Consider the following 27,005-nt stretch of genomic DNA (forward strand, 5'->3'; position numbering starts at 1 on the left):
ATTCCATTATCTCTAATGCCTGCATGCCAGAATGATTTGTTTTTTGACAAAAGTTAACTCAGCACTGAGTGTCCCTTGTGATACCAACTGCTGGCCATTTAAAATTACATAGATGGACCACACTGAGCAAAATACTTCCCAGATTGCTGTCACTGAAGCTTGGGGACCAGCTGTTGTGGCTTTGGTATGGTCAAAGACTGGGAATGACTCACAGAAAGTTTAGTGGAAGATCCAGGTTTTGGGGCTTTTCTCTGAAACTCCCAAACCAATGCATGAATGGTTGTTTTAGCAGAGGATTTTCTCATTGTTGTCATGGCTTGAGTTTGGCCCTACTAGAAATACAAAATTTAATGCATTTATTGGAAAACAGACAGTGCTCATTCCTGCCTAAGTCTGGCACAGAACAGCAGTGCATTCAAATAATGTAGATATTGGGGAACTTTGAAAAAGATCTAGGACTTTTCAGGTATTTACAAACCATTTTGCTTATCCTTGATGGGAATTCCTAGTGCATTTTACAGGTTGGGCAGCCAGTTACTCCCAGGCCTAGAGTCTCTCTCCTCTGGGCAGATGAAGTGCTGCTGTCCTCATTAGTGTGGTAAGACCACTCTCTGGATAGCTGCCTGCTAGTAATGGAATTCTTGTTCAATATCAGGGTTTAAAGTGAGTGTAATATTTTCATTCCTACTTGACAGATCAGAAAGATCAATGCAGGGAGTAATTATTAAGTGGGAACATTAGATGGTGAGGGCTTCATTTATTGTACTGCCCAGACACTGAGGCGTTATTAGTCATGCACAATTACCAAACCCGTCACCAAGCACAATGTGCTGCTCTTGATTGTAAGAAACTCTCAAGTAAAGAGTTGGCACTGGAAACATTTGACAAAAGAAAAGGGCTCTCTTTAATTTAGTTATTTCTTTTTAGGAGTCAGATGTATGAGAATTGATGCTCATTTTTTGATTCACTCCTCTGAGCTCCTTGCTTTATGAATATGATAAGTATTTCTATATGTTACCAGGACATTTTTTATTGGAGGATCATAGTGTAAATAATACTTAGGTACTGGTACCTCTTAAAAAACAGTTCATTTGAACAGTAAGGTTACTTAATTTGAGTCTCTTCCTATGCAGTTTTTAAAAAAGGACTATTACTAAAGGTAAAAATTCCATATTGATAATTGCACTCCATAGAGATGCTGCAGTACGTAGATTATTAATCCATCTACATAACAGTAATGACTGTAGTTCTAAATGTATTGGTTTTATCTTTTGGAGACTTCAAAGCTATAATGACAATTTATACTGACTGGATTGTTCAGTTAAAAATGAAAGTGTGTTTATTATTTAGGTGAAAATACTTTGTATTAAGTTTTGTCATTACTAAGAAGTTAATCTCTGCTGTGATAGAACCTGATGGTGAGGCTGTTCACAAAAATAATCAACATACATGAGCTCTGATTAGAACGTGATTGATGCTCAGTTACTCCAATGAGCAGGAACTAATACAATCAGACAGAGCTGATCTCATCTGCTGAAGGGCACATTAATCACTGTGTACTTTGGCAACAGTGGTCAGGGGAGGGAGCCAAGCAGGGGTCTCACACTAATTCATCCAGATGAGCATGTATTATCTGTAGTTGAGTATATTACACAAAAATCATGCTATCTTTATTGTGTATACATCATTACATGACTATGTAGAATACGTGAGTTCTACTTATACAGCAGTTTAATTTAGCTCTTCCATTCACATCCAAAGTCAAGTCTTTTAATAAGGACCTGGAGGACACAGTTTTCTTCCCACTGTCAACAGCTTTCAGTTTTACCTTAAAAAAGAAACACTTTTGTAGCTTTTTGTGTGGTAAAGAAGCAGGAAAAAACCCCAAATAAAACCCAATTCGTTGTAATAGCAAGTGAATAATACCTTAGTTAACTGCTTTTTTTCTCAAGATTTCAAATGAATGGGTGTATAGGACCCCTGCCAGGGAGACTTCTAACTACCATCATGATAAGTGATATGCTGCAAGCAGATGAGTGAAGTCACATACAACTGTTCAGTCAGTCCTTTCCTACTGAACTGTCATTCATCCCCCTGAATATCCATCAGCCTTCACTCTAATCAGGAGTTGGCAGATCACATTGGATGACATGTTAAGAGTCTATTCCTGTCTGGCAGCACACTCCATGCTGGAGAGCTAGAAGACATCATTTTGTTTTCAAAGCTTGGCATGTCAAATAAGAGCTTGGAAGTACTTGGGGATCCCTTGTTCATATTCTCAGTCTTATGTCAGCCAGCTGTACCAGGGTGCCACAACCCTGAATCCAAGTCAAGTGTCCCAAGTTTTTCTAGCAGGTTTAAATAAATTCCCCTCTTTGTGATGGGGAGTCAGTGACTTTACAGCAAAGCATACAGGAAAATTTCCCAGTATTTCAGGAGTTCATTGCTTGCAACAATCCTTCCTCCTTTCCTTTTGCTATAATAAATCCTCCATCTTATTCTTATTAAAAATGTTCTTTGAGAGTTTTTCTGGAATCAGCTCTTCCTTCATTGGGTCAGCTTGTCATGAAACCAGATCTGGTGGACTTCACATGTTAATCCTAAGAGGCTGCAGATGTTCTGCTCTGCACTGGTACATGTGGCAGTGAAATACTGAAAATTTAGGGGCTCAAAATATAATTGGGAGACAGTTTCAGGTCAAAGAAAAGGTCTCTTTTCATGCTGGGTGCCTGAGGGACATCTTTGCTGATATTTGCAAGTGTGGGGCAGGCTCTGGTGGGAGCTGCTCTCTGAGTCTCCTCCCCTCTCACCTGCAAAGTCCAAGCTCTGCCTCTTGCCCCAAGGAATGATGTTCTGCTGCCACACCTGCACTGAGGGTCAGGGCAGCTGGGCTGGTTTTGTTTTTCTATCACCCTTAAGCAGGGTGTGTGGGGGTCCTTGAAGCCCTGCTGAGCCTTGCTCTGTCCTGTCACACCATCCCATGGCCTCCATGGTCTCGTGAGCAACAGTGAAAGAGGGGAGCTATGAAACGAGCTGAATTTCTCCAGACAGTAGGAATCTGCAGGTGAATAAAAACTTCTCTGCATCTGGGAAGACTAGTTTGGGCCAGAGGTAGCCCAAAAATTTTCAAAGAGCTAAATAAACCCACAAAAAAACCATAAACAAAAAACCCTAAACAAGAAAAGCAACACAAAGCAATGTGGAGCAAGTAACGGTTTGGTTTTTAAGCAAGCCTTAATTCCAGCAGATACCCCAAATCTTCAGGGTAATCCCTGGCATCCAGGAATGCAGCTGAATGGAGCCATTTTGATGAAGGCCCTTGAGTGCAAGGATGGCTGCAACATGGATAACATTTAAGAGGTTGGCTTGAAGTATGGGAATAACAAATCTGAGAAATACCGAGATATGCCAGTTCTTAGTGACTGACATGTTTGATAAAATCTCATTGCCTAAAAAGTATTATGGAATATTTCATTGCAGGTTAGTAAAATGGTGAAAATTCTATTCAAATGCCTTTGAAGCTGATGAAGTAGAGAATTTGTTGACCACCCAAGAGAAGCAGAACTTTTTAGCAGGGAAAATCCCATACTGAATTATTTCATTTAAAAAAGTCACTAACAAAACCAAAATATTGAGACTCAGATGCTTAAAAGTATTAAAATAATTAAAGATGCTGAAGCCATCAGTAGTTGAGAGGCTGCTTCTGTAGACCCTATAACTCTGGCCCTAAATTAAACTCCACTGGTACAATGTTGGTGTTATATTTAATAAAATCATTATCCATAGATAAACATCTGCTCCTTTTGGGTATTACTGTTACAGTGCAAACAGGAAGAACTCTATTCTCTCAAATTCTTTATTTCAGACAATTTTACAGATTGAAATTTTATTTTTAGAAAAAACAACCCTACCTGAATTATTGCTGGGTACCAGATCAATGCAGCATAGAGTGAAGAAGCCTGAACTGAGTGGGAGGTGTAGAGTTAATGTTCTGCTAATTTGGGAACTACCTCTCCTGCCCAAATGAGCTTTGGTTCTTGGGGATTTGCTGTTTCCCAAGCTTTCAGCCCAAAGAAGGCAGGGATGCAAGCCAAAACACCTGGAGAGCCAAGCAAGTTGTCTGCAAGACTGGAGGGTAGGGGATGAGCAGAAAGGGTGAGCAATGAGACTTGCAGAAGTCAAACAAAGACTTGAAAGGGGTGGGGAAAGGAAGAGGGAAGCAGATAAGGCAGGTTTTTATTTTAAAGCTGTAGAGCAGGACTGATGGAAATGAAAAAAGAGGGGAGAATGAGGAGAGGGGAAAGGGAAACCTATCTGGAAAATGTGGTAAAGGCAAATCAGAATTGGAGGGAAGAAAAAGAAAAAAAGAACAGAACCGTGTCTAGGGAGGGAGTGAAAAGTCAATAAAAGGATTGCTCTTGCACTGGAGTTTTCCCTTTCACCTTTTACCTTCTGTAAAAATATATTTGTTAGTTCTGTTAAAGAAAAAGGAGGGGTAAGACTGGGCTGCAGTGACCCCACATGAGGGCTGAAGTTTGGCAGTGAGGTGCCTCAGATCACATCACTGATAAGCAACAAGTGTCAGTGCAGGCAGGAGGAATCAGTAGCATTTTGTGGTGTCACTCCAAACACACATACCTGAAGAATTGCCAGGACCTTGCTTGGAGCAGATCAGGCAGAGGGAGCAGAGAATACTCGAGGTGCTCTGCAGAGCAGCCCTGTGCTGCTCTGGGCAGCCCAGGAGGGTGAACTGGGGCTGTGTGAATGCATTCCTGGCCTGCAGGTGTGGGGTGTTTCTCCTTCTCTACTGGCTGGGCTGCAGAGGGGGAAATGCAGGTAGTGGTAGTCATGGTGCACCCATTGGGGTCTTTCCCGGTTTTTTTGTTTGGTTGGTTTGCGGGGTTTGATTGGGAGGAGATGAGGTGTGGTGTTATTTTATTTGGGTGTTTTTTTGTAATCATGCTGCCTGTGGCTGTGGTGTTTTGAGCTGGTGCAGTCAGGCTGCAGCTCAGCTCCAGCTATCAGTGCTCCTCAGGGTGCACTGGGGTGTGTTCTGATTCCAAAATATCTCTGCAGGGCAGAGATGATGGTACCTCTGACCTTGTGCAGCACAGCTTGTTAACCTGCCTTCTAATGAGAATTAAAGGTGGAAAATTAGACAGAGCTTTTCTGGGCTGCTGCCTTACACACCTATGAAGTAGCATGGGCTGTTTTGAATGAGGAACTTTGGCTTCTTGGACCAGCCTCTCCTGCAAGGGTTTTGTGCAAGTCCTTGTCATAACACTGCTGTGCAGAGCAGTGTCTGGGAATACTACATTGAGCTACAATTTATATTCCATTATTAAAAAAAAAAAATCTGTTTATCACATAAATTCCATTATTGTACATTGTATTTTCCTGAACAGGAAAAAATTGCAGGCTTACATCTAGTTTTCACTCTCTTTTATTACTTTAAGCAGCAGGTAAGGTTATAATCCATCTGTGTTTGTGACCTTGAACGAGAATGGACACTTTCTCATTTACATAATGCTGTTTTTTACTGAGCCATTAAACTGCAGAAAATAGGGCCAGCATGAAAAGTAGTCATCTACATATGTTAAAAAATAACTGCAGTAAATCCAACTGAAGAAAGCAGACTTTTAAAAATATGCAAGAGTTCAAGAAATTAAAAAGCAAATGGACTGTAAAGGCAGTTTTACTGCAAGCAAAACCTTCTAAAATAAGACCTTTAACAAACACCTCTCTCTGCATTTGGTGCACTGGTACTCTGCCAGCATGAAAGCTGCTTCCCTGACAGTTCCCACTGCCACCGGGAGGGATGCTCCTCTTTCCCCTGGGAGCCACAGCTCTGCAGCCCGGGGCGCAGGGGTGCCCCAGCCTCATGAACCCATTTCACAATTTTGCCTGGGGGAAAATATACAGATGGACTGCATCACAAATTGTGTGTGCTAGTGCTGAGCTATGAAATAACCTCGACTTTTTCATGTTGCGATTAACCATTACAGCAGGAGCTGTAATGACAAGACATGGTGATTTTGAAGGAATGAAACATTTGATTTACTGCTGTTGATTCAATTTCTGAAATGGGCACTAATCTTGATCAATAGGCTTTCTGCAGCTTCTGGGATACATTTTATCAAGCTGTCACACTGACTCCTGTTTTTTAGCTTGTGAGGTTGTTAACTTGTGCCTTGCTAGGCAGGATTGCACCCAGCCTTTAGTGGGTGCAGAAGGAAAGGGAAACATCTCTGCAGGCAACCAGGGGCAGGTGCTGCTGCTGGAGAGCAGCAAGGAGCTCCCTGCCAGGGCTGGGTGGGGCTGGATGTGGACAAGTGCCCCTGTGCCTCCCCCAGCAGTTCCTCTCCATGGGATGAAGGCTGCGGGTGAGCTCCTGCCCAGGGCAGTGTGTGCTGGGTCTCTGTGCTGCACTCTCTGCTTTGCAGCAGTTCCCTTTGGCACTCCAGGGGCTGCACTGAGCTCGGTGTGCGATCAGCTGCCTTCAGGCTGCAGCATGGCACCAGCAGCCCTGGAAGCAGGGGGGAGCTGGGTGATCCCAGTGTGCAAACCCAGCACAGCCACTCCAGGTACCCTTTAGCAGCTCTGGAGCCAGCTCTGCTCCCATCCCCAGCTGTAGTCACAGCTCACATTTGTGCTTTTCCAGTGCATCATTCGTTTGTATTACAGTCACTCCTAATGGCCCCAAATGAGATCAAGGCAGCTCTGGCTGGAGGCTGTGCACGCACTGTAAGGCACTCCTGAATGCAGGAGCATCTAATCCTGTCAGCTGGGGAGTGTCTGTGTGCTGGAGAGTGGGGCTCTCCTGTGCCTGTGAGCTCTCCAGTGTTCTCCCATATGCTCCACGTTTCCCTGGCCAGTCTGCTGCTCAACACAGATATCCCCCCCCAACAGCAAAGTGTGAAAGCAGCTGTCATTTATTTGAGATGGAGGTTTGTTTATTAATGCCATGCATGTCAAATATGTTCTTTTGGGCTCTATTAGAAAGGCAAATAGTTACTGATTGCCTGAGTCTTAAAACTGTGCAGCTTTTTCCATGGAGACTTGACCATTTGGGGTGGTACCCTCTTACAGAATGGAAATTCAGAATAAAACCACCCTGTTTGGGGCTGAGATAGGAGAGTAGAGAACAGCCCTGGTTTCACATATGGAAAAAGTTCACAGGGGATGAGCTTTCAAACAAGGCTCTGAAACCCATGATTATGCTAATCCAATAACCTGGGGGCCATGGATGAAATCCTGAATTCATTAAAGTTAGTGACAAAATATCCTCCCCTAGGGATAGAGGAATGAAGCAACTGGCAATCTATTATTTCAAACTGCAAGCTGACTAATGAGGTAATTTTTATACAGATCGAGGTATGGTTTTTGTCCCTTTCTCCCAGACCCAGAAATATATCCTGACTTGATGTTTCATTCAAACTTCATATAAGAGATGCCAGAATCCTGACACCAGTGTATTTATTTCTAAGGAGCATTGTAGATAAAAAATTTTCATGATGTTTGGCTTGCAAGATCTGTGGCATCAGCACGAAAAAGAGTTTCATCTGTAAAGAATTTACATGTGCAAATTCAGTGTGTTTTTTTCAGAACCTTTCAAAACACCCTTCTTTAAAATACATAATTATGTACTAAACCTTACTCTTGTATCAAAAGATTTTGAACTATGTGGGAAATTTTACAACTCTTTCTGGAATCATGGTTAAACTCAGCCACCATTAAAGATAAGGTTCTAGAGAAAGGGAAAAATTCTGAAATGTATGATCCTTAAGCACTCATAAAAAGCTGGAGGGTAATTAAAAATAACTTATTGAAACATGTTGCTTTTATTATCTTCTGATGCGATTCTGATGATGTCAGGGAGCAGACATTACTTGATGAACTGTAATTTTCATTGAATAATGTGGGAGGGGAAGGCATTGGTAGAAGAAAACTCTTCATTCTGGGGAGCACTGGGAAAACCCCTTTTTTTACCTTACTCTTTCCCATCTGAAACCAGAAGACAGCTGACCCTAAGGTCAAAGCTGGCTGTCCTGATCCAGGCATGTTGGTAGGCTTTGCACAGGCTGCAGTTTAAGTGCCTTTGTTGTGTCTCTCTGTCTGTCTCTCTGCAGTGTGATAATGACAGGTGCATACAACAACTTCTTCCGAATGTTTGACCGCAACACCAAGCGGGACGTGACCCTGGAGGCCTCCCGGGAGAGCAGCAAACCACGAGCCATCCTCAAGCCCCGCAGAGTCTGCGTGGGAGGCAAGAGGAGGAAAGATGACATCAGTGTTGACAGTTTGGACTTTACTAAGAAGATCTTGCACACAGCATGGCACCCAACCGAGAACATCATTGCTATAGCAGCGACAAACAATCTGTACATATTTCAGGATAAAGTGAACTCAGAAATGCACTAGATTTATCAATATCCCTCTATATTTACAAACCAGCCTCTTGAGAGTTGTAGAAGGATGTAATCTTCACAAAAATTGTGGCTTCTGTGGTGGGATTTGTAGGTTGCATCCTTTCATCCCTCAGCCTGTATCATTATTGGTGGCAAGCCAATTCTTTTCCATCACTGCAACTGTATGAGTAAAAGGCACGAGTGCAAATCCAGTACTGTGGTCTGTATCAGTTCCTTTAAACAAACAGGGATATTTATTCAGTTTAGGAGTGTTCTTGAGGAGGGCTGAGGCTCCTCAGCCCCCGTCCATCCTTTTGAGGGTCTCAGTGGTTTGTGGTGCTCTGGTGCCCTTCCTGCTTTTGCAGTGCACAGCATTTACCACATTGTTAGAGCTTTTTGCCTCAGTCTCTTGTTTGTTTTTTTTTTTCCCAGTGCTGTTTTCCTGTCTTTCAGTTAGGCTGAGCCTGTTTGAAGCAATGAATAGCCACATCCCTTTAGTGCATGTGGCACATTGGAGGGACCTCATGAGAGCTAGAGCTGGAAGCAGAATCCTGCTGGTGAAAAGCTGCCCCATCTCACCCATCCCAATCCTTTCTTTACAATACCCTCTTATTTATTTATTTATTTGTTTATTTAACACATTATTTTGTGCTTCACCTTCCCAAGTGACTAAGTGACAGACTGGTACAGTTACTCAGCCAGCTTATTTTAAGAAGTTTATTCTCCATGGTTCTCTTGCTCAATTTAAAACAATAAGTAGTATCTTCATTGTGTGAGGACTATTACAAATCTTGGCATTGCAACTCTGGAGAGACTGGCTGGTCAGACACAGCCTGGCAATTCACACACAAACCCGTGCTACAATTTGGGGTTGGAGTTCTGGAAACCTTGGCTAGAAGTGCTCTCCTTGAAAGCAGCAACCAACTTGAGTGGGAACAAAGTTACATCCCTGCTAGACGCTTGATAAAGTCCCTTTGTTGTTTGCAGGATGGTTGTGTTAATCCTGGCCTTTGGGGAATAAAGGAAGAGGTGCTGTGAGAGGCAGCACCACTCAGTGAATTTTAACGCTTTGAAATGAGGCCACTTCTGGGAGACAAAGTTAGTCCTGGAGAAACACGAAAATTTGAAAAATCCAAACCTAACAAAACCTTCCTCCACAGAAATGCTGTTAGATCTCTGTTCTGTAATGATGAGTGAGATAAATGGAAAAGGGAAGTACACACAAAGTGGGGCATGCAGGAATGGTACCCGAACGGGCAGGAAGTCCTCTTAATCCAGGAAAAGAAAGTTCTGCTGCACCCTCAATAGCTCTGGCAGAAAATTCAATATCCCAAAGGATTCCTACTCTAACCATGAATAAAAGAGCACAACTCACATGACCTGTTAACCTGCCCATATTAAAACTCCTCAGAAAAAAAGAGTCTTTAAGCCATTATGCACTGATTTCTTGGTAAGTGGAGAATGTACTGATGAAGGGATCTGCATGCTTTTGTATTTTGGTTTGTGGGAAGGGTGGGTGAAAATCTGCATACAAGAAATGAAAAAACAAAGTCTAGAGCTTTTATATGACATCTCAACAACACACCCGAAATCTGTCTGTTTGAAGTTTTCTAGATCAATGCTGTATATTTTGTGTGTAGAAGCACAAACACATGTGCACCAGTTTCCAGCCACACGAACACATACAGTATGAAATGTGTAGGGTGATTTTAAAGGGAACAAAGAATGTTTGTTTATAAAATACTGTTTGCTGTAGCAGGCACGGACAGTATATGTACATATTTATTCTAACGGAATTTAACAAAATTGCTTTTTCCTTTTCTTTTTCCTTGTAAAAAGGTTTAAGAGTGTGGTAAATTGTATAGAGAACTTGTTAATGCCAAACTACTGCTTCAAGGGTGTCATACAATTTCTTTGACTTTTGGACCCCTACATTAATCTTTGCAGCTCAAAAAGAAAAAAAAATTGCTATCAGCTCATATTGGCATTTACAGCTAGAGATACTGTAAAACATATATTTACCTTTGAACATTCTCAAGTAAGATTCTATAGATAACTTATTATAAAGCAGATCTTAAAGCAACCTTTTTTTTTTTTTAATTTGAAGTACCTTACTCTGTTACAGCTTTGGGTACCAAAAAGAACGTGTTAAAATTAAATAAACAAATATATCTTTGGAGCTTTATAAAACTAATTAAATACCCAACCAAAATACCATTAAGTAATTCTAGAGGAAATAAATAGAAACCTTTCAAAGACCAGTATTCCGTTCCTGTCTTTGACATCACTGTTACAGGTCGGTAACTGGTTTCTTGAATGTATGAAAGTCAACATTGTCATTGTGAACGTTTCCAACTAACTTTCTCTTTTTAGTTTGAGCTTTCAGTGGTGTAGAGTAAGTGATGGTAAAGTTGGTAAATCTGATTGTTTTGAAAGCTATTGTTCATGGCTGCATTTTTTGTGTTGCACAAATTAGCTAACTGTTGTTGAATAAAAATATAAATATGTTAATACCAGCTTTTTCAATAAAACTACAACCAAAAAAGGCATAAATAGATGACTTCAAGGCACAGCTTATTTTTAAGCTAGGCAAGAAAGAGCTGTTTTAGCTCATTCTACAGAGGAGGAAGAGTCACAGGGATCAGGACACGGAGGGCAAGCTACTGTGGGAACTTCAAGTGTTGTGGCAGGTGGAGGAGGGAACACATGCCATGAGTGGGATGAGGGTGTTGTATGGTGAAGAGTGTGGGCAGCTCTAGCAGAGCTGGAGACATGATTTAGGTTCAGTCCTGGGACCAGCTTTTTCTTTTGCTCATAGCCCAACCTGGACTTCAGGAGTCTTGAGTCTCTGTCGCCTGCTGATGGAATCAGAGGTGTGCAGTGTGAATTGACACATGAAGTCACAGGTAAAAAATGGCATTGGTGTTGTCACCAAGACTGTAGGAGGACCAAAAGCCCTCCAACATTTTTAGTGTTAGAGAATTAAGGCATTACTTTATTTCTGATCAGGATGTTGTTCTGGCGTGCAGAGAAAAAATTCCATGACACATGAATTTTACCAGATTTTTCACAGACTTTTTACAGTCAAGACCCATAGAGATTCATTGGTTCGATGTTCATTGGCTCCAAGTTATGTAGATCTTAGTATTTGGCTTCCTACTGGCTTTGGATTTCTTCACCTCTGATTAATTACGTCCTCACTCCTTGATTTCCTCATCAGTCTTTTCTGGACCAGGTGTCTCCAACCTTGCCAGGGGGCATATGTCTGAGGTAGACATCTGTTGATGTTCTGCTGGTGGTCATTATCTTTTTGGGTACTATTTGAGCTATTCACAGTCTGTTGAGATGTTAACCTCATCAGGCCTTCACCTGGTGGAACAATGCCCTGGAAAGAAACTCCAATTCCCTTCCCCTGGGGCAAAGATGAATACAGGTTGCACTCAATGATATCAAAGGTCTTTTCCAACCTAGTTTGTGATTCTGTGAAAACTGGCTAAAGTTATAAAATAAAATAAAAAATCAAAATTGGTATATTTTCCAACAGTGTCATCACTGGCCAGGTTTGAGACCTTCCAACCACGGCAGTGCATCAGGGATGTGGCCAGGTCAATCTCCCAAGTGAGACTGGCCCAGGTGACAAACCAGAGTGCTACCAGCAGAGCAGCATCCTGCTTTCTCCCACCACTAGATCTCTACCACAGGGGAAAATAAAATATAATAATAAAAACCAAAAAATGCTGGCTTGGCACACACACTTAAGGTAGGAAACCATTCTCTTTCCAGTCCGAGCTGATGCCTGACTCTCCGTGGTGATCCTGACTCTTGCCCCAGATCTGGAATCTCAGTCCAAGGCAGCTGATCTTGCTTGTACCCGAGGTGAGAAGCCTCCCTCCATCCCTACACACAAGTTAGACACTGAGAGGCTGAGGCCTTTTTCTGGATGCAGACCAGAACAAATTTGCCTCAGCTGTTACATGAGGCAGAGCCTGGCTTTGCACAGCTCTCCCAGAGCTTACATGCTAATCTTTTTTACCCCTTTTTGGGAAGACACAGTCAATCCCACTCATTTAGATGGACAAATATGACTAGGCACTGAAGAGAGGAATCTCATCAAACAATACACTATTTACCTTTCCAGTTTCTCTTTTCCTCCCCAAATACCCAGTAGGAGCAGGAGCCAGATGGCTCACTCGCATGCTTTTGAGATTTTCGCACGCATACTTAGCAGCTACATAAGGCAATTTAACCCTTTGTGGCTTGGGGGAGATACTGGCATGAGCCACCTGCTCCTGCTGTTTGCAGCCAGGAAGTTGTCCTGCTTTAAGTCAGTTGGAGCCTTTGGTTGTCCCTGATGAGAGGGCAAGGAGAAGGATTGTTTGCCTTTATATCCAATTTTCAGTAACATTATTATCAATTTGCTCCCGCTCCCAATAGGAATTATTTTCCATTTGCAGTCTTGTCAGCAAATTGTATTGAGTCTAAAATTAGAGCATAAAGGCACTTGCCTTGCTCATGTGGCAGAACCAGGATTACTGGAATGGGCCTAATTTTATAGGGATGGTTTATGTTTCTTAGGCTTTGTGAAACCATTAAATGATTTCTGGAAATTCTGTACAGGCCAGCTCTGAAAAGGTTTGCTCTCAGAGTGCACCATGGAAAAGCATTTCTTAGCAGTGAAATTTTATTTTTCTTCTCTCTAAGCTGGATGAGAATCAAACTTTTACTCATGTGAAAGTGAACACAACTCTTCAGGCAGTTGTAGATCCTAAATCTGGCCCATGACACAAAGCAATTTATGTGGAGAACTTGACTGTGTAATCCCCTCAGTTCCCTTAGCTCTGAAAGCTGCCATGAGTATGGATCAGCTAGGCAGGGTACAGCTAATTAGTTGTCTTTCCATTTGCCCATTGAGGCAGTCAATGAGCAGGACAAGGTCCTTAAACCAACAATTCCATTAAGCAGTTATTTCAAGTATCATGACAATGCTGCAAATTGTTTTTATAACATGGCTGCTGAAACAAATAAACTCTACAGCAGTGACTCAATCAAAGTATGCAGGGTGGTTTCCTGGACAGCCAGTCCTTGCTATAAAACTAGTACTAATCATACTGCTAACATGCATGTCCCATGCAATGGCCTGATCCAAGCAGATCAGCTTTAAATACAGGACCAAATTCTTCAGCTGGCAATAGGTATGTGAATATGGCACTGTGTCTGTCTTTCAAGGAGAAGAGTACTTAGCTCAGAGAACTCCAGAAACCTCATCACCACCTTCTTTGGCTTCATCATCATTTGCCAAAGAGGAGAAACAATTTTGGGGCAGGGGAGAAATCACTGTACATTATTTAAAAAAAAATAAGTAACTGAAATTGGTATTTGGGTGTCAGATTGGGAGAAAATAGGTTGATATTCCTTCATTCTATACCTGTAACCTAAATGCTGCCCAAGCAAGACACCAGAGTGATACCCCCACTATCAAAAACTTCTGCTGACACCCCAGCTCTGGCAGGTTCTTGGTTTCATTTCCCTTTGGTGAGGCTTGAACACCTCCAGCAGCTCTGCATGGTGCTGTGGACCATGCTGGTCCTCACTTTAGTGTGAAGGTGCAGAAAGAAGCAGAGGTTTCCCACAGATAGGAAAGATCCCACCATTGTGATCTATTTGCAATACAGAAGGTAATGCTCACAGAAAATTTATGCACGTCTTGGACTGCCTTGTGGAAGAGGTGGGGAGGAAAACATTGCTGGTTCAATTATCATCCTCTGACATCTCTGCTAACACCTTTCCAGGATGAACAGCTGCACTCTCTGTTTCTCACAGCTATTGATCTGCAAATCCAGAGAGATGTTGCTGCATCAATTGAGCTCTGTCAACATGTTCAAAATATTCTCTGCAACCCTCTCAGGTAAAGACTTACTTTAGCATGAAATGAGAGATAAGCTGCACTATTTTATACCACCTTCCTCCACATATTTTTAAGGCTTCCTTTTAAAATATTTTGCTATTTTGAGCTGCTATTATAATATTGCTAATGAATTTTGAGCAGTCAAGTGCTGCTTTTAAATCTGTATCTCCTAATCTCTTTCTAGAACTGCAAGAAATCTCTCGCTGCACAATTTATCCCCAAGGTCTTGTCAAACCTGTCCCAAAACCAGATTCTCCTGAGATCCACTCTTCATTATCACAGAGCAGAGAAGATGATTCCTGCTTGTGAAGGACAATTGAAGCCTGAGGCTATCTAAAGAAGGGGAAAGAAAGATTTCCCTTGCTTCCTCTACAGTCAGTCCCTGGTCTTACCCCACACACTCTCCTAGCCTGTTGTGCTGCCTGTTCTCTCTGTGCTTTTCCTTCTACCACATCCTGTGGCTCCCCACATCCCCCCTTCTGCCTTCTCCTTCAGCCTCATACAGTGGCCAGAAGTCAGTAAAACCCACCAGTTATTCTCACCAGTGGACCAAGCCCAGCCTGCTCAGGCAGCTGCAGGAGCAGCTCCTCACTGGCCCAAGGGGAAGTGCCCTGTCAGCTCCCCCTCTCCTGGCTGTCAGAGGGGAAAGCCCCATTTGCCAGTGAGCTCTATTTCAAGTGGAAGATCTACAGAATTGAAGAGGTTGTATCTTAGCAACCACAAATGCATTAAGAAAGCAGTTTAACTGTTTAAACCTTCAATTATAAAATCCACCAGAAAGAGGCAGCTGCTGTGCACGAGACACAAAGCCTGTGCAGTGGCTCCCCATGAGGGACAAAACTGCCCTATGCACATGCACCTGCCAAAGGCACCTGGGTGATCCTTCTCCCTTCCCTGCACAAATAGGAGGGTGCTGTCATGGCCCACACCCACATCCTTTGCTCTCCTGCAGGAAGAGAAGTGGAGGAAAGGCATCTTTTTGCTGAGAAACCCTGAGGTTTTGTATATTGCTCTTATGCCCATAGGACCAAAGCAAAATCTTCAAAATCTTCCAAGGGGAAATAAAGGAGTCCCACAATGAAAACTCAGAGTGAAACAGGCATAGGGTTGTGATCACTTCACAAGAGGTGCTGTGATGCAGGAGTTATACCCTGATTTGTACAGCTTAGAATCCCAGTCTTTTCCCTTCCTGGGTAGTACCTTAGTTATCAGCCCTCAGATACACATTTCGCTCTGTTCTTTTCTTCCAAGGGTTTGTGCAACTGGAGTCAGGCCTCTCTGCTTTATGTGGACACCCCGTGTAAAAGCTGTTTCAAGGCTTCCTTACCATGCCTGCAGCAAACCTGGATTTCATCCTTGACCTGACAAACATAACAAAAACAACAGGGCATCTGCAAAAGCTAGTTTAAAAAATTCACAATTTTCTGCCTCAAAAACTTTATTGCCAGTATTTAGTGCACATTCTGTTCCATTCTACATGGTTCTCAATGGCTGGATCCCAGCTGTGTGACGGCACACAGGGGTGAACCCATTGCCCTGCAAAGGGAGCTCCAAGGACTGTTGTTAATCCCTCCAAAGGGAGCTGCCTGAGAAGAACACACAGCAGGGGTGGTGCAGAGTCCCTCATCCACAGACTGAAAATGTTTTGTGCAGAAAGGTAGGACTCAATCCATAAGCACAATCCATAAGCAGCCTCTGAGGGCAGTAGGAGCACATCCAGCACTGCATAGGCAGGTCTTTGCACAGCCCACAAACTGCTTCTTCCCCTCCTTCACTCTTATAACTAATCTTCTAGGTGTAAAATTTATTTCTGGGCTAAACAGACAAATGGGGATATGAGCATCATAAAGTCACCTTAGGAGGGATAGGAAAGGTGGCACCCCTTGTCTTTCTTGCTCTTGCTTCATAGATGCACCATTCTGGAGAAACTTAATATCATAAAAAAAAGCAAAAAGAGAAATTCTGCCTGAGCAACTACCAGCCCCAAAGAGTGTCCATGCTACTGAGGACTGTGATATAAGGCACAGGCATATACTCAGTGTATCCACCTGCACTTAAAGACTGTGTACCCCTAAGCTTAGACGGAAGAGCTGCTCTGGGCTAGAGAAACTTCAGGCTGTAGGACTGAAGCACTCCATGGAGATTCACTTTTTAAACAATGATTGAAGATCAATTGAACTGTTACTAGAAGCAGTATTAGGAGAGATTTATGAATCATCCATTTATAACAGTAGGAAAGCATCTTCTGTAAAGAGAAAACTGAAAAATCCATTTATTGCAAAACCAATTGCTGGGCTCATCATCTGTCTGTCACACTGGTGCAAGGGCACACATATGGGGAGTGTGTCAGCCATGGACTGCCTTCAGTGAGCAAGTTGGTAAATCCCTGCCAGTATGTGCTTTGGACAAAATTTAGAAACAAAACCAAAAGCAAAGAAAAAAACCCACTCTGAATTGTTTTGCATTGCATCTTCTGGATTGAATATGTTTTGATCTTGAAAGATTTTTTAAAAAGATAGTTCTTAGAGTATTCAGACAGTGATATCCATCCTGACCTTCGCATGGCATCTTTGGCTTTGATTCTAGACAAATTCTTGATCAGAACTTCGTCTGTAGACTACTTCCAAAGCATCTAAGCCCTATTAAAATAACATTTCCATTACCTAATTAATTGTTTGAAACTGTTTTCAGTGATTGTTTATTGAAGTTATAGTCTGTCACCTGAGGCAACAGCATGGCTTGTTGTCGTAGAAACATCTCTGCTGTCACCCGCGATGAACAGGGAGGGAGGAGCAGGAGAGGAGCTGCAGAGGAGATGCTTTGTTGAAATGGCTTGCTCTTTAAAGTGATTAAATTATTTCAGATAAAGACAGGCCATGCTGAGATCGACAAACACTGATTCCTGGGATATTATGGGCTCTGTGGGCTTGGTTCAAGCCCTTTCTAATTTAGCATGACACTGCTCCTGCTGTCAGGCACTGCCATCTCCCGTGGTTAACAGCAACATTTGCAGGGCCCTTTCTGTTGCCAAACTTGCTATTATTGCACAAAATCCCGCCATCTACAAATACAGAACAAAACATCTCTAGAAACCTGCTGTCATCTATCTATTTGATCTGTAAAAGATGAAAAATCAGCATTGCAGAGTTTCTCTTACTGGCCTTTACCTGGTATGTGATCTTGACACAAGTTTTCTACATTCCCAAATCCTTGTGTTAACTAATGTCCACAGGCATCTCAGGAAAGAGTTGCAGTTAGGTAGAAGCAATGTTGATTTAAGGGAAATTCTAGGTTTTTATTAAACTCTGCCACAGATTTTCTCTGTTTCTTCTTGTGCAGATAACAGAGAGTTAATAAAAAGGCTTAAGCTCTGATAAACCATGATTATTATTATTATTTTGCTTCTGAGACGTGAAGATGCAGGAAGAAAACAGGGTTTCCACCAGCAGCACCATCAGGGCTGTTTTGTCACTACTGACTTTACTACAGAAGCAGACAATGCAGATTGATGCTGACAGGCTTATGAGATCTTAGAGACAGGAACATTCTCAGAACCTGCTAAGCTGCAAATCAGCTAGGCTGCACTTTCCATAAGTTTCATATGCTGTTCATTTATCACTGTGTAGTTTTTTTATCACACAGAGAACCAGATCTTTTCCCTCCCTTTCCATAGTCTCGGACTGCAGGCACACTCCACAATGATGCCTTTGCTTGGCATTTGTTTAACTTCACTTGCATCTGGCAGGGAATCGGCTTCACAAATGGTTATCTATTTTTCATAAGAGGTTTTGTTTCTAACTGCATTTCCTCTTGGAAATGGAGTAAAACCAGATCCCGAGTCTTTTGTTCCTTGGCGGTGCCCTCTGGAGACAGCGGCAGAGGGAGCAAAGCGCAGCGTGAGCCTGGAGTGCCACCTGATGGCCCGGGAGCCAAAGCGCCAGGCGAGCTCTGCCATCTGGGGACAGCTGCCCTCTGCAGCCAGGGGACACCTGCGCTCTGCCAGCTGGGGACACCTGCCCTCTGCAGCCAGGGGACACCTGCCCTCTGCCAAACTAGCAAACGTGCCATTTTCTAGCAAAAAGCCCTGAACAGCAACCAGTAGAGCGAGGCTCCAGGCAGAGATGTGCTCTCTCTGGAGGTCAATGCCCCTGCGTGAGGACACGACCTGCTGGATGCCCTAGGACTGGCTTCCCGACTTTTTAAAGAGCATACTCACGTATTTTTTAAAGGAAAGCTATAAGCAGTGTTTCCATGGTCCTGTTCTGCTTCAAAACTTGAAGTTCAAGCTTAGTTAGAGGGGACGAAAACACAAGTTTTCTCAGTGCTTAACACTTCCCCTTAAGGGGAAGGTGACTCTCATATTTTCTACATCAGGCTATGATTTACAAGAGGAACTGCAGGATCCTAATGATTTTTTTTTCCTAGAGTAAAAGGTAATTAAAGCTTTTGAGTAATAATATGAAAATAAATGAACCATCTTAATGCATATAAACAAGGCTGTGATTTGGTGTTTGGTTTCCAGGCATTCTATTTGCATGCAACACTTGCTTGTATGTAGGTGCCAGGAGCAGGTATGTTATCTCCTTACAAGTTAGCAAATTGCACCTAATTTTTGCTGCATGGATTAGTATATTTCTAACTCAATGGCATAGTTGTTGGTTTTCCTTCATATCCATCTGCTGTTCAAACAATTGCAGCTGTGAAGCTGAGGGAGTGCAGCTTCTTTCAACCTCTTTCAGGGGTTACTGGATGTGAGCCTTAGCCTGAGAGGCTGCAATGGGTTTCAAAAGCATTGAAAAGGTATTCACTATCTGGAAATTTCTTTTGCCTTTTCCAGTGGAAACAGAGAAGCCAGAAGGCAAAGGAGTAGCTCAGTGTAAGAACATAGGAAAGCACTAACACAGAATGGTTTGGGATGGAAGGGACTGCCAGACCCCTGCCATGGACAGGGACACCTTCCACTGGGCCAGACTGCTCAGAGCCTCACCCAGCCTGGCCTTAAACACCTGCAAGGACGGGGCAGCCACAGCACCTCTGGGCAACATTCTTATTACCCTGTGTTACAAAAAAATTGGAACAAATTTACCATTAACACCACCTATTGTATAGCACTTAAAATTCCATTTGTTCTAAGAAATAAAACCACATGTTAATTCCTACAGATCTGCCATTTTTGTCTTTGGGAGAACAAGGAAAAACTCTGCATTCTTGCCTTCTGCAAGATGCTGTTAGTCATTACAGAGTGGGCTCTTAAGTTATTCAGAATCTCTATATGTGTTGTGTTGTTTTTCTGTGCTTATGGAAGAATGTACCAGTTTGGAGAACAAGCAGTACTTTCTCATGTGACATTGAAGATGAAATTCAAATGAATATTTTTAAAAAATTCTTTATATTCTAAATGCTAAAGCTGAACTTACAGAACAGCTGAACCTAATTTAGAATTGTCAATAGCCATGTAATATCCTCCTCCTCTTTCATTAATTAATACTAATTCAAAAGACTGAATTACCAGCCTAGAGAAAGACACCTGCCTTTGGAACTGTTTATAATTCATCATATATTGAAAACTGAGTAAGAAAATAATAATTGAATTATTAAGAGCAGCTGCCAGATTCTGTGCCTCTCCAGCCTAGAAGATGGACTGGGTTGGAACACAGAGCTGTAGCAGGAATGGAACAAAGTTATTTTGTGCTCTGTTTACTTGCAAGGTGTAAAGCAAATAGAGGCACCCTTTGCAAAAACACCTTGATTATTAAATTCCAGCAATTTTGTGATTGTCAGCTAAGATACACTTTAGAAAGGAAAGATTTATTTGGTAAAGGTTTCAGAGCACTGAACACTAGATTGACAAGCTCCATCAAAGTCATTAATGTGCCCTCTTTTTCCATAAAAATTTAAAAACATCGCAGAGAAACACTTAAGAAATAGCATTAAAATGCACTATTTAGAGGTCCTGAAGTAAAATTTGCTTCCTCTGTCCCTTGTGGCTGCACTGAAAAACTGGAAATAGACGGAAAATGACCTTCAATGTACTACTGTGCAAAACTTCCCGCTTGTGCTGAAAGGAGGCGCTTGACAAATTCAAGTATCCCCATCAATCCATCACTACAGAGCACATGGATTATTTTTCCTAGGACCTAGCTATTTCAGACTTTGGCTTTGGGTGCTTTTTTTCCTTCATATAAGTGCATAAAGGGGAATTATTCCATACTGAATCTGACCAATATTGATATGAGTATTTTTGAAGGAGCTCTCCCCCTCTGAGGAACCAGAGCTTTTTAACAAATAATTCAAAGTTTTCAAATTTAGTAACAGTTATATGCCAATATCCTCTAACAACTTCCACAAAAAAGGCTGCAATACAAGTTTCAGAGTTATTATGATAGAGATGGCAACTAAAAAAATTAAGCCTTTTGTCTCTTAAAAATCAACTCGTTACAAAGAAATCAAGTACTCTCCCTCCTCTTGCAAAACTTCCCACATCTGACTTGAGTCACTTTTACATTTTCAAGACATGTAACAACTCCTTCAAAATGCACCACACTAAGTCACTAAGTTGACATCCATACAAAGGGTAAAAGCTAAAAGGAGAAATTTTAACATTAGTTCTGAATCCCAAGACTGTTGCCTTTTTTTCCTCCTGACAAACACGTGAATAGAAGTTTCACAATTGTGTATGTAAGTAAGGGAAAAAGTTAAAAAACTTAAAATCTTTTGTGCTTATATTTCAGAGCCAGGAAGAATGTTTGGGTATCTAAAAAGAGCCTATGGATGTTCTAAAAAAAAGAGGAGAAAGGCCGAAGTTTGGCTTATTTCCAGCCAAAATGGGCCTGGGTAAGGGAAGCTGTCAAAACTTGCATGTACTTTCTATCTTATGCCTTTTTGTTTTTCCCCGGGTGGAAAGAGAGATACTTGGCAAGTTTTCAAAGCTAGAAGCACCCTGAAGATTTGGTTTTACTTCACAGATTTCTGATGGGCTGAAGCATGACTGTGGGGCTTTGGATGGTGGGGGCTTCTGCCATAGGCACTGGGCAGCACATCTGGGGGTGCCTTTGGTTCCTCCCTCCCAGCTGCAGCCCTGGGTAATGCTCAAGAGGGTGCTCATAGCTGGCATGCAGCCATTGCCTCACTGCCCCCAAAAGGTTTTCACTGCTAACCCTTCTCCCTGGTCCTGGTGATGACTGGCACACAAAGGCACAAAGGAATCTAAAGCAGCCTCAGTGGAGGAGTCAGGGAAATGGCAGGATGGATCTGTGATGTGATACTGTGATACACAGTGGCCAGAAAAGGTCCAAAGTCACACCAAAAGCAGGGGGAAGCACTATGTGCAGACTGCACAGCTACAAGAACTTCACCTGCCACACCAGATTTTACTGTTGACTTCAAAACTGTCAAGTGCAACTACAAGTATCTCACATTAGAATATTTTAAACATTCTAAATGGTACTTTTCAGTGCAAGCTGCTATCAGCACAACACAAACAACTGGTCACAATGTCAAAGCATAATGAACAAATGTTGTACCCATTTAATTCAAGTTTGCACTTCATGTTTATTTGCAAAATACAAGTAATTAAACAAACATTCTATTTTCATTTCCACTAGAGACTTTTCGGTATAATTTCAGTTGCTGTGGCTTGTACATTACTGGTACCAATATCTCAATACCAGCCCTGGTATTTGCCTTTCACACACCAGCATGGACTCTACCTTAGTGTAACCAATCAGAACAAATAGCAAATTTCATACACAGTATTTAATGCTAAGTAGAAGCCTGGGAACTTCATAAAACCTTGCTGGGGTGTGAAATGTTGTGCCCTTTCAAAAAACAGTGGTCACTATCTTCTGGACAAATAGTGAAACAGTGATTGCTGTACGCAAATATTACCACCAGGTACTGACTCTAAGATCAAGCTTTTCTAGAAAACACCAAATAAATACAAGTAATAAATGCAACAAAAGCTATTGTCAGCTACCTAGTCTAAACCATACCTGTGAAAATACAAACGGGCACATTGTGAATACTTAAAAGAGTAAAGTGCTTTTAACATTGAGCAAGTGAATGCATCTAGTGTTGTACCACAGGCAATATATCCATTTTGGACAAAACAGTTTCCATGCAATTAGTCAGCAGTGATCCCCTGTATTCATTTACAATATTAAAGTACTATATATTCCTTCAGTCATACAGGGTTTAAGGTCAGGATACGGTGTGTACACTGGCAAAACTCAACCAGTGCTCTATATTAGCACACTGTTTGAGCATTGCTACAGCAAGGTAGATTTTTGTTGGTTTTTTTTTTTTCTCATAAGGAGCCAAACCTTTGGTAGTGTAAATGCAGTGGATGCTGAAAATACCACTGAACCAATGTGCGAGCACATTATGCAGCTGACAGGAATGGGAAGAAGAAAAAATCAAAAGCAAATTTAATGGCTTTATGCACTGTGCTCCTCCAGTCCTGCTCTATTTTCACGTGCCTCCCTGCAGGTAAGAGTTTAGACATGCAATTCAAGCAAGTGATTGCTTTCAGTTCAAAGACAGGCCATTTACTGCCAAGACGACCCTCCAGAATTGTGCTGAATTCAATTATACTCCCTTGCCTCAAGTTCAGCAACACCTTTTTAAACTCATTGCTTGCCTTCAGCACAATATCTTTGGTTATATCATCCTCCTCTATAGGCTTGCTTCCATTTTTGCTACTGAAAGGCATGCCCACAGTTATTTCAAATTTGTACCGATCAAACATTTTCATGTGGCATTTATGCTTTGTCAAAAACTTCAGACGACACAATTCTTCCTCCTCCAGTGTAACATTTTTGGGATCACAGAGAGGGTAGGTTTCACCATACAAGCATCTCATCCAATCACCAATAAAAAATGGAAGCATATTTATTGCAGATTCTGCACTATTGTCGATTTCTGTCACGCGCACATATTTGAACCGCCCGGTCCACGTCACTCGGTGTCCTTCCAGGTGACTGCACAAAATCTGAGTACGTGCCATGTTGGTCTCCTTCCAGGCCCGGGGTCCACAGAGGAAACCATACTGATTCCACGTCAGGGTGGAGTTGTAAACTTTCATGCCTTCAGACCGATACACATAGAACCAACAGAACAGCACCACGGCTGTAATCCACACCAGAATGAGTTTCACAATGGAGCTCCGAGTGAGCGATTTCACCACTTCAACTACAGAGAAGTTAACCTTTGTCCACCATCGAAACAGCAAAGGAACAGCACACAAAACCAGGGTCACTACAATTTTCATGAGCTCCAAAGACAAAAACCACTTAATGAAGTGGACAAGACACATCAGTGCAATGCCTACACCCAGCACTGGCAGGGCAAAGAGGAACAGGAAGTAACCAATGGATGCACGAACGAGCCCAATGCCAGAGGACTCCCGCAGAATGACCACAGAGAGCTCACACCACATAAAGCACACCAGGTATGGGACCAGGTAGCAGTAGGTGCCTTTAAAATTCCGTAGTTGGGCCATTCTAAAGAAAAGATAGAACAAGTACAAAAACAGAAGGCAGGGGATGCTTACATTGATCACAAAGAAATGGCCTACAGGAACTGTAAAGAACGTTTTCCCTAAGAATTTCAAGTAGCCAAAATTCCCAGGTAATACCTGCAGCAGGGATAAGCAACCTGCAGCTGTCTCAGTCATTAATGCCCTTCGTGTGTAAGGTTCTGCACACGTGCTTAAACTCATGTAACTTGTCACTGTGAAGAAAACTGAGACAGTAGCTAACTCTGAGCATGGTATACAGTCTTTGCTTGCTATGGGGAAGGAAAAAATTACAAAGAATACTGACAGTAAAAAATAAAAGTACGGCTCTAAGTGATTCCATCCAAAGTTCACCTCAGCTTGCTCAACATCTAGGTTTGGTTCAAAACGAAGCAATAAGTCAGTCAAAGCACGGAAGTTTTCCCAAGCCTTACTGTCCTGAAAAACTTTCAGTGTGCAAATCACCATAGAAATAAAGGACAAATAGAATATGACTAATGGAATAATGAAGGCAAAAAAATCAATTGTCAGATTACTGATGATGAAGAAAAAGATGAGAGCATTGATATGGTGTGTTGGAACAATGGTAGACAGCCAATGCATTCCTGCCTTTGATGCAATATCTATAAGGTATTCTTTAATTTCCATAATGGCATGAAGTGGATATTTAAAAACCTGGAAAAAGAGAAAGAAGCATTTTATTAACAAGCAGTTTTGTATCTTTACATCACAGACACTCCTAGCTGAAGCAGTAGCAGCCAGTTGTCTAACCTCAGCTAACATGAAAAGATTTATATTTCAGATCAATGTTGCCAATAAAAAAAGATTACTGTGCCTGAGATTATTAGCTCGATTTTTATTAACTCAGTCACACGAAGCTCAGAGACAATTTTGATTTCAGGCAAGATGTATTTCATTACCTTTGACACATATAATTAAATGGCTTCCTAGTCAAATATTCTGCTCTGCTAACTTCACACTGAAGATAAACTACATGGCTACAGCCCTGCACTATCTTAAGTCATTACTTGACTTTAAAGCATGTAACTGCCACATTCTGGAAGGATTATGTTATACATTCTATGCAGATACACTGCAGGAAGTAGTGCCTGTGATTCATATAGACATACAGCAAGTCTTTACAGCTGTGGTTTTATCTTTAAAGAATCCTTGCCAAGCATCTAGGGATGCAGTTGTCAAAACCTGTTTTGGAAGCAGCAGCAGTATGTTAAATTCAATTACTACACATTTACAGATTCTTTTAACTCCACAACAGTATCTGTAGAGGATCTTAAAATTCTGCCTATTTTATGTGGCATTTTCAACACAGTCACTGGACAACAGAGAAACTGCTGGATTGAATAATCTCCCTATAACCAACCATACTTTTACAAGAGATGAATTAAAAAGTCCTGGATTTTTTTAAACACGCATTCAAATATTGCATAGGGACATGAGATGCTGCAGTCAATCCTCCTTCCCCCATAAAAGGACAGTTTTTATGTTTTCTCAGACTGTATATTTTTATATTAATTAGTTCAAGGGGAAAAGCCAAGAATGTTCCAGCAAATACCTGTAGCACTGTGATGAACTGGGACAGCACATGCCCCAGTGATTTGGCCAAAAGTTTGTTTATTTGTGAAGGCATCTCTGTTCTTCATAAAAGCATCTCTTTCAGACTATTAGCCATGCAAATGCTTGGAAAGAGACACCTTTCACTCATTCCCTCCTTTTTCCCCACCCCTGCAATATGGTAATGGGCAACAAACTTACAGTAAAAACTCAGGTCAGCAACCACACACCCTCTACCTTGCCTAAAATTTGTATGCCAGTATTGAAGGCATGCACCTTTATTTCCCCTTCTCCTTTCACTGTCTAGAGAAGTATCAGTGTAGAAGCTAACAGCAAGTTTCATCTTTCTTGAATTCCATCATAACAGAACCTTTTCATGCTATGGATAATTTTTCCCACCTGCTTGCTCCTGTTTAAATTAGAAAGATATGAAGCGTATAACAACATCTATAATAAAAATAGGGCAGTGATGACAGGTTAAATCCTCACTGAAGATGTAACAAAGGTATTTTGACCCTTTACAGGGAAAACTGTTGTTCCTTTCTTTTAAATACATGACTCATATACACCAATCTTGAAACATATATATGAAGTCAAGTCCAAAAAGAAATTACAGCCACAATTCTTGTGGTGTTCTATACAGACTAAACATCAGCATTGAGAGAGAAGTGCAAGTCACTCCTGGTTTTGTCTGTGATGCTTAAGAGGCCATTCAACATAAGCTGTTCCATATTGCCTTTTTACCTTCAGTCGTAGGGGTAGCTCTTCAGGACTCTTCCCTGCCAACTCATCATCTTCCTCCTCCTGCATAATCAGGTTGGATGGGATGATTCCCTTTGCGTACTTCTTGGTAATTTCAACAAAGTCATCCAAAGCAATAAATTTTTTAGCTAAAAAGATAAAATAAAAATTTGGAGTAAATTTTATCACAACACTGTATTGATTATGAATTGGAATATTAATTTGCTTTCCTGCCAGAATCTAGTCTACAAAAACTGAACTACTGACAACATAGGTTTACATTACAACTTATCCTGAGATTTCTGCTGAAAACAAAAATCTCCTTGTGACAGCAACATGTATAATACTCAACATCTTGTCAGATCAGCAGATAAGTTTATTATACTGATAAGTAGAATAACAGAGTGAGTGAATGTAGCTTATCTGCAAGGATTCCACAGGAAAAGAGACTACTGGCTTAGGCCACAGTTTAAATCATAAGACTATTGTATCCACTTAAGAGAAATATTCAACAGCTGCATTGGAAAGAGATTGTACAGAAGCAGTAATGAATTATCTGCATGTCATCAACTGAAACATGGACTTCTGATTTCTTATTTAGCAGTCATTTTTCTGAGTTCAGAAGTTACAGACATAATTATGGGAAATACACAATTATGACATCTATGAGACTAAATATGGATTACCTAAACTGTATTAATTTAATGTGCTATATGACTATACAGCAGGCCTCCTCCAAACTGTATCAACTGTGATCTAAAACAGCTACCAGCAACAACAGATTTTGCTCTGTTTACACAGAGACAAAAATCATCCGTCTGCCCTGGAAGATCCTTATTCACTTCAGTGAGTATAAGGGAGGCAT

General features: G+C 41.6%; 2 protein-coding genes across 5 annotated transcripts in view; one reads left to right on the forward strand and one right to left on the reverse strand.

The window, feature by feature from the left end:
- The window catches only part of PPP2R2C (protein phosphatase 2 regulatory subunit Bgamma), a 189,730-nt gene extending 178,800 nt beyond the window's left edge, over positions 1 to 10,930 (forward strand). For all 4 annotated transcript variants that reach the window (XM_058803030.1, XM_058803032.1, XM_058803031.1 and 1 more), the window contains one exon: positions 8,130 to 10,930. In XM_058803030.1, coding sequence (XP_058659013.1) covers positions 8,130 to 8,421 — 292 coding nt within the window. In that variant the 3' untranslated portion in view covers positions 8,422 to 10,930. The remainder of the gene's footprint in view (positions 1 to 8,129) is intronic.
- Positions 10,931 to 21,857: 10,927 nt separating this feature from the next.
- The window catches only part of WFS1 (wolframin ER transmembrane glycoprotein), a 33,154-nt gene continuing 28,006 nt past the window's right edge, over positions 21,858 to 27,005 (reverse strand). The window contains exons 7-8 of the mRNA XM_058803387.1: positions 26,144 to 26,289; positions 21,858 to 24,502 (exon numbers count right to left, since the gene is read on the reverse strand). Of these exons, the coding sequence (XP_058659370.1) occupies positions 22,694 to 24,502; positions 26,144 to 26,289 (1,955 nt within the window). The 3' untranslated portion in view covers positions 21,858 to 22,693. The remainder of the gene's footprint in view (positions 24,503 to 26,143; positions 26,290 to 27,005) is intronic.

The sequence above is a fragment of the Ammospiza caudacuta genome, chromosome 4, assembly GCF_027887145.1.
Source record: "Ammospiza caudacuta isolate bAmmCau1 chromosome 4, bAmmCau1.pri, whole genome shotgun sequence".
In the NCBI taxonomy this organism is placed as follows: Eukaryota; Metazoa; Chordata; class Aves; order Passeriformes; family Passerellidae; genus Ammospiza; species Ammospiza caudacuta.